The following is a 14,858-nucleotide window of genomic DNA, read 5'->3' as shown; positions in this document are numbered from 1 at the left end:
CACTTAAGCTACAGGAATAAGTTTATGGTTTAGCAGCTTCCTGTTTTTTCTGCACATTTGTAGTAGCTTCCAAAACGTTAGAAAATGATAACATTTAATACGCTGACAGCCCTAGCTGAGCACACCCGAGTGAACCCAAGGTGGCTGTAACAGACCCAATGGGCTCTTAGATTTGTTGGGTCTACAAGAGACCGCTCACGGCCTCAAGTCTGGACTTCTGGGCACACACTCAGGCACATCCTTTATCCAGTTGTGCTTCTTGTGACATGGGACTCCAGTCCCCTGCCAAGATCCCAAGAGCAGTGCTGGGCCTCTCCAAGCTTCCTTGGAAGCCATGGACCCTCAGTGCATTAGTTTCAGCCTGCAATGCAGAGGTATATAGCAGTTAAAGCACAGGGACTGCGTGAGATATCTGAGAGAAGTGCCAATGCCATTCCAGGTGAAAGCCAGAGGTTCCCCGTGCTCCCCTGGTGGGAGCCAGCCAAGCCTTCCCCCGACTAGCCAACCAACACCTCTGTCCCTCCAGCGAAGGAAAAGAGAGGCAAGAAATCACTTACAGATTTTACAATAGAAAAAGCACTTTAATGTAAACTTTTCTTTTCAAATCGCGGGTATTTTTTTTATTACAGTGATTGGGCCAAATTCCGCACCGCTGGGTTACAGCCATGCAAACCCCCGGACTGCAGCTCAAGTGGGGCCTGTGCAGGGCTTCCGCGTGCAGAGAGGCTGGCCCCCGGTGTCCCTGTTAGAGATGAGGCTGCCCGGCCCTTGGCCGATAGGACCACGCCACCCGCTGCTCCAGCAGCTACTTGGGCAGGCGCTGGGGGGGCTTCCCAGTTCCCACCCAGCGCGGCGGGCAACACCACAGCAGTGGGGGAAGCAGCCGTGCCGCGCCCACCGGCCAAGGAGGCTCCTCCGGCTGGCGGAGAAAAGCCCTGCGCTGCTCGCCCGCGGCTCCAGGCGCTGCGCTGCCCTCCCCCCATCTCCTGCCCGCCACACACGGCGTGGCCGTCGCTCGCCAGACGGCCGGGCCTCTAGTCTCCTCCCCTGGGCACGATGAATCGAATTTGATGACGGATCGGATCCGATCCAGGCCCTCGCCGCCGCCGCCTTGGGTAGGGGCAGCGCCGTCGTTGCCACCGCCCCCTTGAAGGAGGAGGCGCGCGCTCCGCCGCTGTCTCTTCCCGCCTCCTCCCTGCCGAGCCCGGAGAAGATGGCGGCGGCCGCCGCTCGCTGGGCCCGCCTGGGCCTGGTGCTGTTGCTGGTCGCGGCAGCTGGGGCCGAAGAGCCGGAGGGGAAGCGGCGGGCCGCGGCCGCCAAGAAGAAGAAGGACATTCGGGACTATAACGACGCGGACATGGCCCGGCTGCTGGAGCAGTGGGAGGTACGGGCAGCGGCCGGGCACCCGCGCGGCGGGCAAAGGCCTCCCTGACGGAGGCCGCATGGGGCCCCCCGCCCAGCCCCGAGACCCCGCTGCTCCCCCATGTTCCCCGCGCAGCCCCCCTCAGTCACCCGCCCCTCACCGCTCCGCCCCTTGCTCGCTTCTCGCCGCTCAGCCCCCCTCTGCCGCCTCCTGTTTCTCTCACCCCCCCTGGTCTCCCTTCCCTCCTCAGCCCGTCCCTGGTCGCCGCCTGCCCTGCGCTCCCCTCCGCGGGGCTCCGCGCAGCTGGGGGTGGGCCACTCCTGCCCGAACGGGCGGCGGGCTTGGCAGGAGTCACTTCCCCAAAGCTGCTGCTGGGCGAGCGGTGGCTGGTTCCGTCGGCTGTCGGCGGAGAACGGGGCTCCCCTGGAAGGAAGGGGGGCGAACTGTGCCGCTGGGGTTGGAGTTTCCTTGCTGACAGAGAGGCCCGGCCCGGCCCGGCTGTGACACATTCCACTTGCATCTGGTGCGTGCCAGACAAGGTTGGATGTGTGTGTGATGGAAGAGGTGGGCGTCAGTCACCATGGTCCCCTTCCCTCATCTGCCTCCAACTCCCAGTTACAATCTGTGATGGGTGCAAGTAACCCTGCCAGTTGGCAGTTTGCACCCTGTCTACTTTACCATGGGCAGTGTTGATTCCTGCCTTGAGAGCCCTGCTATGCTCAAAGGTGAGCAAATAGATTGAATTAACAGGCAAAACTGTTTCTACTGGGTAGTTGTGTAGTTGAGCACAATTTAATGTCCCACACACCCTCAGTTACGCACTTCAACTAGTTCTAGCCCACTTTGTTCCCCACTATCTCTTCCCAAGTAGACTGACTTTGAAATGAGTTACTGTTTTAGGTCCCAGTCTTGCAGACAGTACACTACATGTGTGGTAGGAAAGCTCAGGGCCCTCCTAAATAAAGACTCGAGTGCATAGTTCTTTGAGGCAGTTTATTACAAGCAGCTCGGAGAAATGTCGGTCACCCTAAGGCTCCCAAGGACTTCTACCTTACAGACTCACATCACTAAGTTTTATACAGTATTCAGACAAAGAGAACAAAGAAAAAGATGATGTATTGCAGTACATTTCAATTAGCTCAACCTTTTCTACACTAAGATATACTAAGAAATTCCTCCATATTGCTAATTGAACAGGGCCCCTGATTACCATAACAACTATCTTTTGAAGCTAGCTAGCAATGTCCCCTTATCTACTGACCGCTGCAAAAACCTGCAACATCTGCAAAATGTACCTGTTTCCAGGCTGAGAAAGCTACTAAAAATCCAAGATGGAATCTTTAGCATACAAGATGGAGTCTTAAAAGCTTAATACAAAATAGACTATATAGCTAGGTATAAAAGTAGAATTCAAAAAATAAAGTGTATAATACTGTTCCTTCCACACATGTTAACAACTTTTGTATTAAACAGTAATAAGTCACCAGAATCAAATGGTATCCACCAAAGAGTTCTGAAGGAACTCAGATATGAAAATGCTGCACTACTAAGTGTGGTATGTAATCTATCATTTAAATCAGCCCCTTTACCAACTGACTGGCAGATAACTAATGTATGGCCAATTTTTAAAAAAGGCTTCTGAGGTGATCCTGGCAATTACAGGCTGGTAAGCCTAACTTCAGTACCAGGCAAATTGGTTTACACTATAGTAAAGAACAGAATTATCAGACACCTAGATGAACATAATTAGTTATGGAAAACTAATTCCTTTTGAAAAAGAAAATCATGCATCACCAATCTATTAGAATTCTTTGAAGGGGATCAGTAAAGGTGGACTAGATGGATCATTGGCCATACTGGCTCAGATCATTCTTATGTTCTGTTAACTTTTCTTTATTGCCTATTCCCTGTCTCCCCTGGTTCCTTCTGTTGCTACACTATCATCTATTTATTTTCTCCCCCATCTGCTGCCTTTTCTATTTGACTCTCCCAAATGCTGCAGAACCTTCTGATTCCATTCCGTTCCCTATGGTTATTGTCCAAAATGTTTTGCATAATTTTTGAAAGCAGCAGAGGTGAAAATATCTTTCTCATATATATCCAGTTACACAGGGCCATAAGTCAAAGTGTGGGAACTGGTTTTTGCATGTGCCTTTCACCCAGGAGAATTTTACAGAAGAGAAAAAAGCCACCAGCTTCTGCTGAACTGAGTATTTTTGTTCAACATCTTCTGGACTTCTCGTTCCATGAACAGGCACTAAGTCCTTGTCTATAGGAAACTGTTAACTAATATGTTTTAACTAAAATGATATTAAAACATGAACTAGCTAATATGTTTCATTGTTGAAAGCCTAATTTTTTTAGTGTTTCCTACCTCTATGGTAATCAACAGCAAGGAGTGGAAAGTGGGAGTCACACCCTTCCTTCCCTGGGGGCTGCCACAAAGAGCACACAGGCTTCAAGGCTAAAGAGCTTGCAGGAGGACTGTATATATGCACTCTCCTCCTCATATCCCCCTGCCTCCACCACCCTCTCCCCCAATCTTCTGTGCGTCAGAGGGGAAATTTGAAGTTGTTGTAAATGTGTGGGATGACAAAACTGGAAGTGGCAGATAAAGGGCAGGGAAAGAAAAGGAGAGTTATAACAGAGCACAGAGTAAAAATGAGACCACATGGAAGAATGGTTGAGGTGTTAAGAGTCAGGAAGTATTAAAATTCAAATCCTGGTTCAGCTACTAATATACTATGTGGCTTTGGACAAGTTATTTTACTCCCCTATCTCAGTTTCCCCACTTGTATCATAAAAATATTTGCTGGTCTCACAGGGATGTTGCGGAGTAATTCCTGATTATTAAATAAAATTTGCCCTCATCGTATAATAATCTACCATATATCTTTTTACATACACAGGGCATAATCTTCAACTGTCCTGAACTCATTCTTGACACAGCTGAGGCAAAGTTACCACTAAACCACCTTTTATGCCTGCCTTAAACCTGGGAGCACATGGGACTGAACCAGACTTGTAACAGTTAAGAGTTTGAGTTTTTAATTTATGCTTTTAATGGCTCCAGGGGAGGGGTTACAGATGGTAGTGATTGGCCAGCACGCATTGTTCTCAGACTGTACCTATTATACTGGGGGAGCAGGTAGTACAGAGCACACTACAACGTCTCTGTGCCATCAAAGGATTCCCATATGCCAGGGCAATCTCCAACTACCCCTCCAGAGTCGCTTTCCCACTACTTTGTGCAGCCTGAAGCCGAGGAAACGTCATTCCTCAGACTTGGCTAAGAGCTCAAAATCATAAATCACCATAGTTTCCTTGTCTAATTCTATAATAGAAATATATATAATACAGTATGGGGAAAACAATAACAGAGATTTTAGTATTGGGGAGGGAGAAAACGGAGAGAAGAAATATGAGAATCATTTAGTCCATTTAATGCTTTCTTTGTGAAACTTCATGTTTGTACATGCCTGACAGACATACCTATTCATTTCAATTCACTTATTTATCTTGCTTTCAGTTATTAGTTTTGGACTGCACACAGTAATAGGTAGTTATACCATGTATCTCTTATAAAACTTTGTGAGAGTTCTTCAAGTGATGGAGTGTCATGCAGAGAAGCTTTCAATCACTCATTGTAATGGAACATTATACTTAAATACTCAAACTAAAGCAATACTACTTTGAGAAATAAAATGTATAAATACAGCCATTCAGCTAATTGATATTAATAAGCATGTGTTGTTACTATAGTCTTGGCCAATTTTGTAATGTATAAGAATTAGTTGAAACCTTGTATTCCTAATGCCATTTGAAAAGTACAAAATAGGATACATTTGTGCCCGTTAAACTAATTTTAAAACAGTATGGATAATTGCTTTTCTGTTTCCTAAAAATTATTTCTCACTCAGTAATATAATGCTTTGCACTTTTGCAATGCTTTACAAACATGGCCTTTCTCAGCATACCATAAAGTGTTATTCCCAATTTTCAAGAATGGGGACTAAGGCAGAGAGAAAAAGGATGGGAATTTCAAAAGTGTTTGGGTTTTTTCAATGGGGTTTGTGCTCCTAAATCACTTAGATGCTTATGAAAAATCCACCCTAAATAACTTACTAAAAACTACATAATAAGTCAGTAGTAGAGCTGGGAACACAGTTAGAATTTCTGAGCTCAAATCCATTACACAACTATTCCCTTTCCCTTCCCACCATATTTTGTACATGCAACTCACATCAATCAAAACCAGTTTGTAAGACCTGAAGAAGGGAAAGCTTAAATACCTCTTTAAGCAGTAACACTGTAATTCCCCAAAGTAAAAGACTGCAGAACAATGTTGTGATAGAAATTCAACTTGAAAACCTAGTTCAATCAATAAGAAAGCAAACTCCACTTGTTCCAGACAGGAAAACAGCTGTGGTCATTCATCGGAACCAGCCCCTTTAAAGGGGAAGAGACATTGCATTTTTTTTCCTGTCTCCATCTTATGGTAGGAGGATAATGCCTGAGTCATGGTATAGGGCATGATGTAGAAATGAAGATAAATGTACTGGAAATTTAATTTGAAAAAAAGGAAGAGCCTACTAACCCTTAAGGCTAGTGTGTGCGTGTGGATATATATTGCAACACTGCTTTTATTTGTTTCACAAAGTATACAAGGTGCACTGAAGTGTGTATTGCTTCTATGTGTCTTGTATAAACAAGTATATATAAAGCATGTGGGTGATATAACTGGCTCAATGCCAATTCAGTTACATTTCTTATTTAATGTGCAATGAACAGGTCAAATTTTGTTTGAAGTTTTGTACCCTTCTATCCGCATTGAAGTCTGTGGGGCTTCAGGGGTATAAATAGAGGCAGAATTCTGCCCTGAATATGTGGCATATATAAGGTGATGGAGTATGGGGGAGGAATGTAATTTACAGAATGTAAATAAACATCATTTAAGAGTTGAAGCAGTCTCACAGTAAGGAGTTCAGGAGATGCAATTTGCTATATTTGTCTTTGTTTTGGAATCTTCATCAATAATCAAACACAATTGTCTCTTTATCACACACAGTGTCTAATAATTCTCTAAATTAAACAATGACACATGCCAAAATAATAGTTTTGCAATAAGTTGGAGTTTATATAGAAGTGGCATGTTAAGCTTAATGTGTAATTGAAATAAATCTGTTTCAAAACAGAAAGATGATGACATAGAAGAGGGGGATCTTCCGGAACACAAAAGACCATCATCACCAGTAGACTTCTCCAAAATTGATCCAAGCAAGCCTGAGAGTATCCTGAAAATGACCAAAAAAGGGAAGACTCTTATGATGTTTGTCACAGTGTCAGGAAATCCCACTGAAAAAGAGACTGAGGAAATTACCAGCCTGTGGCAAGGCAGTCTCTTCAATGCAAATTATGATGTACAAAGGTAAGCAGTGGTCTTCAAAGTTCTTTATTTGTGTTTACAGGATCCTGATGTTTCTTCCTCAAAATATTCTTCACAGCTGTTCTGTTTCTCTCAGTCAGTCTCTTTGCTCTCCTAAATCACTGTTTATGCCTTTTTAACCTTTCTTCAAGCCACTTTGACAGTAATATGGTCAGGTATACAAAGCTTTTTAACACTTAGTCATAGTGTATGTATGGCCTAGCCTTTTAAAAGTCATAATGCAGCCATCTATCTTTTTAACTGCAGTGTTTTGTTTTTTATGTGCTTGTTGGGAAGCATTCCACCTGGAAGTGTGTGTCACTACTAAGCTTTAAATTCCTCTTACTAAAAATAAACTTTTAGAGATGATCCTTTTGAAATAGAAGGATGCTAGCCTAGATTGAGTGTGCAGTTGAGGAGGCAGACAGACTTCTGTTGCTATATTGATCTTACATCTGGTAATGGAATATTGTTTGTTTCTTTTTATGTGAAAGAGATTTAATGCATGTTGGCAATTTGTTTATTAGCTACTTAATGGAATCTTGTTGTAATATTTATATATAGTAAGCATTCATTAACCACATTTTTGAAACATAGGCGAATGTGTCTTTCTGTGAGTTCCTTGAAGGTATGGTGTCTCAGCACTGCCACAAACGTTAGATAATTTAACGTCCTGGTTCTTACTTAGTTTTTGAGCTTATATTCTTCATTTTCCTCTTTGCTTTGTTTTATACATATTGAGTATTTATTATAAAATATCAACACTTCCGTGTGTAGCTAATAACAATAGTTGTATAACAGCAAATTTCCTGGAAAAACTAATAAGAAATTGTACTTGTTACCATGGTGTGTGGTTTAAAAAAAAAAAAAAAAAGCAGACGTACCACTTAATGCTACTAAGTGCACCCCACTCTTGGAATTGCTCTAATGAAACAATGTTTTAGCACTTCAAAGACCAAATGCTAATTGACAGCATTTTTTCACGTAGGTTTATTGTTGGCTCAAATCGTGCCATCTATATGCTACGTGATGGAAGCTATGCGTGGGAAATCAAAGACTTTCTGGTAAATCAGGAGAGGTGCGCAGATGTAACTCTAGAAGGTCAAGTGTATCCTGGCAAAGGAACAGAAGAAAGTGAAAAAGTAAAAAATAAAACCAAACCAGAGAAAACTAAAAGGAAAAAAGATGCAGACAAGAAATCTAAACCCCTCAAAGAAGACAACCGAGCTACCAAACAGAGAGAAGACCTATGACAAATAAATTAACCAGACTGAATACAGTCAATAGAAAATCAATAGTTGTGCTGTTCATGGGCTAACCTGACTGTTTGTTTTGCAGCCTTACCTGTACAATTCCTGGCTCTTTAGGGGGGCAGGGTGGGAACAAGAAGAAGGAATACTGGATTTAAGAGACTATGTTTAAATGCACCAATTTACTTAATATTTGATATTTACTTAGTAACAGCAAAGTTAACATTTAATGTCTTGGGATTGCCTGTTTTAGATAGCAACTTTTTTGTTACTTTTACTCAATTGTTTTAAGGTTAAAATAGGCACCTATTCATCTGATGTTATGCACTTTGTTCATATGGCAAGAAAGGAAAAAGAATTGTTATCCTTACAATGCACCAAAGTTAATATGTAGTAGTAATTGGCCATTGTGGCTAGGTAAGTTATGTCAATGATTCACATAGTCACTGCTAGGTAGTAGAATAAACTGGCACAGTCTCTTCCTGGGAGCCATTATACATAGTGTATGTTCAGTGACTAATATCTCTATGATTTTAATGACTAGTACTCTAATTTCAGGCATCTTTGACCACTCTGATGGTGCTTAATATATGGGTATGGGTTGCTTTGATCCTAAAACATATACCCTCAAAGTACTACAGCTGGCACTGACACAGGTGCCTGGATGCATAATATAAGATAGACAAATACAAAAACTGTTTTGTTTGCACTCTGAATTGGCAAAAGCAAGGAGATTTTCAAGACGTGATTCTCTGGTCATCTATATCTATGTAAAAGAGACATAACACTGTGGGTGTCAATGAAATTACAATGCCATTGTGAAAATGGTCCAAGTCAAAGAAGAATCAGGCTCTTGGCCAATCCCCAAAGGTATTTAAGGTGCCTAACTCCCATTGAATTCAGTGGGAGCTAGATGACTAAATACCTTTGAGGATCTGGGCCTTGGTGTTCAAACTGTTTTTGTTTCAGCGTGCAAGTTCTTACAGAATAAAAGACAGTGAGTTAAATGAGAAACAGCCTTAACTCTGAATTTGTTTTTTGTTGGGTTGAGAGCGTCTATAATTCCCTAAATAAGTATTAATTGCAATGCTGAAGAAAATTGATGTATGGCTAGGCATCTAGGGCCTGACCATTCTGTCAGTTACATGTTCACAGCTCTCATTGAAATTGCATGCATGCAGCTGATAAGTTAGGGGAGAATTTGTTGGTTTTTAATAATTGGTTCTTGAATAATTCCTCATTAAAATAATTAAATCAGTCTCCCTTTGCAGCATCCATAAATACCAAGAAGGTTGATTTAAGCAGGGAAAGGACTTTAAATCCTTTTCAAAAGTCAACTTGTTTAAATAAAGACTTCTTTTATTTTAACTGTATCCACATAAATATATGACTTAAGAAGTTTTTCCTCAAATATGTTGAGGAATAAATGCATAATGACACAGGGCACACATCCATTTCAGGATGACAGGCACAGTATTAAATATGTTTGATATTACTGAAATAGTTACTTTGATTTTTAAGGTGCCAAAATTCATGTGTTTGGGATAATTAAAAGGTCCTAACTTGAACCATAATGGTTAATCTTTTTATGTTAAAGTATTTTGTAAGTGGTTAACTTTGCTGTTGACTTAGTGAGTATTTGTTTCAGAATAACAATGTAACTAAATTTGTACACAGTTTTTTTTTTAAATAGAACCTGGTTTTGTTAATTGTTTCAAAATTCACCTTTTACAATTGTGTATGATATGTTAAATTTCAGTAAATTTATCTTTGGGACACAGGCTAATCCCTTTCTGGTTTCCATAATTACTCACAAGTAAAGACTAAATTATGTGGATGAAACATGCAGGTATTAATATGCATATCTTCACTCTTCCCTTTGCAGGTCTTTTTGCGAATTAAAGCTTAGATTGTAGTGAATTGCAGTAGAAAAGTTTTCTGTAAATTTATATCTGCCCAATATTCTGAGTGAAAAGCTATAAAGCATTTGTGTCTTGGGGATTAATTATATTGCTTTTCTCCTCTACTATTCATGGCAAAGATACAGAGCAGTTCAGACAACTCTGTGTAGATACTTGATATTCAGAATGTTTTCTGCTCTTGTAAACACATTGTTGTCTCATTGATCTGTTGCTTGCAAGTACTCATTCTGCATTCCCTGTATTTGGAGTATTGCATCCTTTTTCAGGAAAGAATCACAGGCAAACTCAAATGAAAAACTATAAGATCCAAAATGTTGGTCAGGAGAAAACAAATTATAATTGTAAATTATAGAATTCTCTTAACCTAGGCTGAGTCCTTTAGAAACTAATAAGAGTTAAATATGGATATAGAGACTTTAACATGGCCATTCTTCTGATCTCTGAGAAGACTACATTATGTTTTTTATTGTATAAGATAACACAAGAACAGCCATACTGGGTCAGACCAATGGTCCATCTAGCCCAGAGTCCTGTCTTCTAACAGTGGCCAATGCCAGGGTCTTCAAAAGGAATGAATAGAACAGGTAATCATCAAGTGATCCATCCCATTGGCCATTTCCAGCCTCTGGCAAACAGCAATCCCTGCCTATCCTGGCTAATAGCAATTAATGGACCTATCCTCCATGAACTTATCTAGTTCTTTTTTGAACCCTGTTATAGTCTTGGACTTCACAACATCCTCTGTCAAGGAGTTCCACAGGTTTACTGAGCGTTGTGTGAAGAAATACTTCCTTTTGTTCGTTTTAAACCTGCTGCCTATTAATTTCATTTGGTGACTCCTAGTTTTTGTCTTATGGGAAGGTGTAAATAACACTTCCTTATTTACTTTCTCCACACCAGACTTCTGTCATATTCCCCCTTAGCCATCTCTTTTCCAAGCTGAAAAGTCTCAGTCTTAGTCTTATTAACCTCTCCTCATATGGAAACTTTTCCATACCTCTAATCATTTTAGTTGCCCTTTTCTGTACCTTTTCCAATTCCAATATATCTTTTTTGAGATGGGGCGACCAGATCTGCACGCGTCTGAGGTGGGCGTAGCACGGATTTATAAAGAGGCAGTATGATATTTTTTCTTACTATCTATCCTTTTCCTAATTCCTAACATTCTCTTAGCTTTTTTGACTACCGCTGAACGTTGAAGAGATGTTTTCCAGAGAACTATCGACAATGACTTCAAGATCTCTTTCTTGAGTAGTAATGGCTAATTTAGACCCCATCATTTTATATGTATAGTTGGGGTTATGTTTTCCAGTGTGCATTACTTTGCATTTATCAGCATTGAATTTCATCTGCTGTTTTGTTGCCCAGTCACCCAGTTTTGTGAGATCCCTTTGTAACTCCTTGCAGTCTGCTTTGGACTTAACTATCTTGAGTAGTTTTGTATCATTTCACTGTTTACCCCTTTTTCCAGATCATTTATGAGTCTATATACCAAATGCATGTGGGAACATTTAATCCAGTTTGACAAAAACTATGCAATATGATGCAGTTCAAGCAAAAAAAATGTAAATTGTAAAAATATTACAGGTACTGTAAAAACAACTAAGCTGTGTGAGGGGAAAAATCATCCAAAATTAAAACTATCCAAATACAGCATACAAATGAAGCTCAGGCCAACATTTTCAAAATTGGATATCTAAACTCAAATATCTAAATCAAATATCAGCGCTGTCTGTTTAAAATGGAAAAAGATATAGTTTTATTTTAAACCTGATCTAGCCAACATAATTTGAAACAAAACTTATTTAGAGATGATTTTAAAGATGTTAAACTGTGTCAGCACTAAGTGCTAAATAGTGTTTCAAATCATGTTAGCTAGCTTGATTGTTTGGGTTTTTTTTAAAAGCACCTGGTCTTTCTAGACAGACTTAATAGGCATATAGCTGACTATTAGTTAATGCTTTTGAGCCTCAAATACCATATAAAAGTATATGGTATTACATTCACCCAGATCTTCTATACTCCTTTTTTTAACTCTCTCCTACCCACACACTCCATGGCCAAGAGATAGTATAATGCTTATGATGTTACTTCATAGCCAATTTAAGAGATGCAGAGAATGCCATGATTGTATTGAAAGCACAGAAGATTGTCACTTTGTTTATTCTCTTCACTGTTCATCTCTGTTCCTCTTTTAATTGTTAGGATACCAATTATCTCCAAAACAAATATATATAGGGATGGGAAAGGAAGAGGAGAGAGCTGACAACTTACCGTTTTGAATGCTGTCATGCCAGACTGCGAGAGTCCTGTGTGTCGTCTTGATGTCCATTTTCTTTAATTCTATTTTAAGTTCTTGTACACAATTCACCTATATCTAGTCTTTCAATTACACTTTTGCATCAAAGGTGACCTTGGGAAAATGAGCAGAATAGGTGTAATGGGACCACTTACAACAATGGCTGAATATTTTCAGTGAACATGAAACTCTGCATTTAATATGCTGTTCATAAACTTAAATGGATGTCTGAGAAAAGGTTGGCAGGTTTTGGCTCCAGGCACAGCTTGTCTGGAATTATCCTCTACAGCTAAGCGGATGAGGTAATGTGTATGTCAATGATCTACTTGACAGAGAATTCTGTATCCTGATTTTTTCCCCCTTATTTTCTTTCTTACACAGTTTCACGAAACCAAATCTGTGCTTTCATCAAAACTAATCTACTGTTGCCTGCCTTTTTTGTAGCAGACATCATGTGGCAATGACACTGCAAACAGTTTTCATTGAACATGTAAGATGCTAGTGTAAATTATTTCTGTGGATCACAAGTTTCACAAAAGCTAAATGTTGTGCCTAAGTTGGCCAATTTAGGGGTGATACTACATAAAGATTTGCTACAGAGCCTTTACAGGCAAACTATATTGATAGTCCTAATTTTATAGTCCCCCTTTACATCTCTAATAAATATAGGTATTAATTTTTACAGTATTTTTTTAGAAACATCATTATGAACTGTTTAATCTATATCAATGAGCATCATCATTATTCTGAAACTTCTTGGTTAGAAGTCCAACGCAACTTCCATTGACAGAGGACTTGATTTTGTTTCCATTGGTTTCAATGGGAGCTTTGTCACGGACTTCAATTGGAGCAGGATTGTGGCCCCTTGCCTAACACAAAAGAAGTGCTTCATGCAGCAACTGAATTGAGTGCCGGAGGCTGAACTTTTAATGAAAGACTTTTTAGCATAATGCTGAAATACCATTGCCTATGGAAAAGTTGGCGGTGGTCGTGTTTACAGAAATAATATTTCCAGGACAGCATCTGTATATAATGATTTTTCAGTAATGTAATGAATCATTTTAATAAAACTGTAAAGCTGTCAGTTACTAGCCTTTTCTCCTTATCAGTTGCACAGTACTCTCCTTTTACAAACCATTAGCTTGTTTATGCATTTCCTTACACTTCCATCTAGTGGTATAAATGAAAACATTTTAAAAAACTTTTAACTCCATTCTGGAATGCCTAAAACTGTACACTCAACAGAATTTCTCATTTTAGCTGAGAAGTCTAATATCTCTACAAAACAGTAATGTTGGCTTCTGCTCCAAAAAGACTTCTTTATCAGTGGCAGATGCACAAGGTATTTTCTAAACATGTTATTTTACAAAGATTTGGAGGAGACTAATGACAACAGTCTTCAGATGGTGTCCAACAATGGTGTTCTCTGAACTTTAAGACCATAAGAATGGTGATCGCAGGTTAAATCAGTAGGTCATTTAGACCAGTATCCTGACTTTCGACAAGGCTGCTGCCAATGAACAGAACAGGGCAATTTATTTGAGTGATCCGTCCCAATGTCCAGTCTCAGCTTCTGACAATCAGAGATTTAGGGACACCCAAGGCATAGGGATGTGTCCCTGACCATTTTAGCTAATAGCTGTTGATGGACCTATCTTCAAGAAGTTTATCTAATTCTTTTTTTAATCCAGTTATAGTTTTGGCCTTCACAACATCCCCTGGCAGCGCGACCCACTGGTTGACTGCATTGTGTGAAGATGTACTTACTTTGGTTTTTAAACCAGCTGCCTATTAATTTCATTGGGTGACTTCTGGTTCTGTGAAGGGATAAATAACACTTTTTCTCTACACCATTCATGATTTTATCCTCTATCATATTCTCTCTGTCTCTTTTCTAAACTGTCCCAGATGGCTTAATATCTTCTCATATGGAAGCTGTTCCATCCCCCTAATCATTTTTGGTGCCCTTCCCTGTACTTTTTCCAATTTTAATATATATTTTTTTGAGATGGGGTGACCAGAACTGCATGCAGTATGGGAGGTGTGGGCACACCATAGACTTGTATAGTGACGTTATAATATTATCGGGGGGTTTTAATATTATCTATCCCTTTCCTAATGGTTCGCTGCTGCACATTGAGCAGATATTTCCAGAGAACTATCCACGATGACTCCAAGGTCTCTTTCCTGAATGGTAACAGCTAATTTAGACTCCATCATTTTTTATGTATAGTTGGGCTTATGTTTTCCAGTGTGCATTAAATTGCCTTATCCACATTAAATTTCATCTGCTGTTTTGTTTCCCAGTCATCAGTTTTGTGTGATCCATTTGTAACTCTTTGCAGTGAGTTTTGGACTTAACTATCTTGAGCAAATTTGTATCATCTGCAGACTTTGCCACCTCACTGTTTACCAGTTTTCCCAGATTATTTGTGAATATGTTGAACAGCACTTTTTGTTCCCTGTTCAGTTCCTTGGGGGACCCTGCTATTTACCACTCTCCACTGTAAAAGCTGACTGTTTAGTCCCGCCCTTTGTTTCCTATCTTTTAATCAGTTACTGATCTGTGAGAAAACCTACCCTCTTATCCCATGATGAC

General features: G+C 40.2%; 1 protein-coding gene across 1 annotated transcript; it reads left to right on the top strand.

Moving 5' to 3' along the window:
• Nucleotides 1–599: 599 nt before the first annotated feature.
• Nucleotides 600–14,569, top strand: MESD (mesoderm development LRP chaperone). The gene is made up of 3 exons (XM_067555715.1): nt 600–1,384; nt 6,559–6,791; nt 7,777–14,569. Exons 1-3 carry the CDS (start codon nt 1,214–1,216, stop codon nt 8,039–8,041), a joined length of 669 nt encoding a protein of 222 aa, XP_067411816.1. The 5' UTR covers nt 600–1,213; the 3' UTR covers nt 8,042–14,569.
• Nucleotides 14,570–14,858: the final 289 nt, after the last annotated feature.

The sequence above is a fragment of the Emydura macquarii genome, unplaced genomic scaffold (genome assembly GCF_026122565.2).
Source record: "Emydura macquarii macquarii isolate MOO-44397 ecotype Brisbane River unplaced genomic scaffold, CSIRO-AGI_Emac_v2 contig_1644, whole genome shotgun sequence".
Taxonomy (NCBI): domain Eukaryota; kingdom Metazoa; phylum Chordata; order Testudines; family Chelidae; genus Emydura; species Emydura macquarii.
The sequence above is the reverse complement of the archived record's forward strand: the minus strand, read 5'-3'. Positions and strand labels throughout refer to the sequence as shown.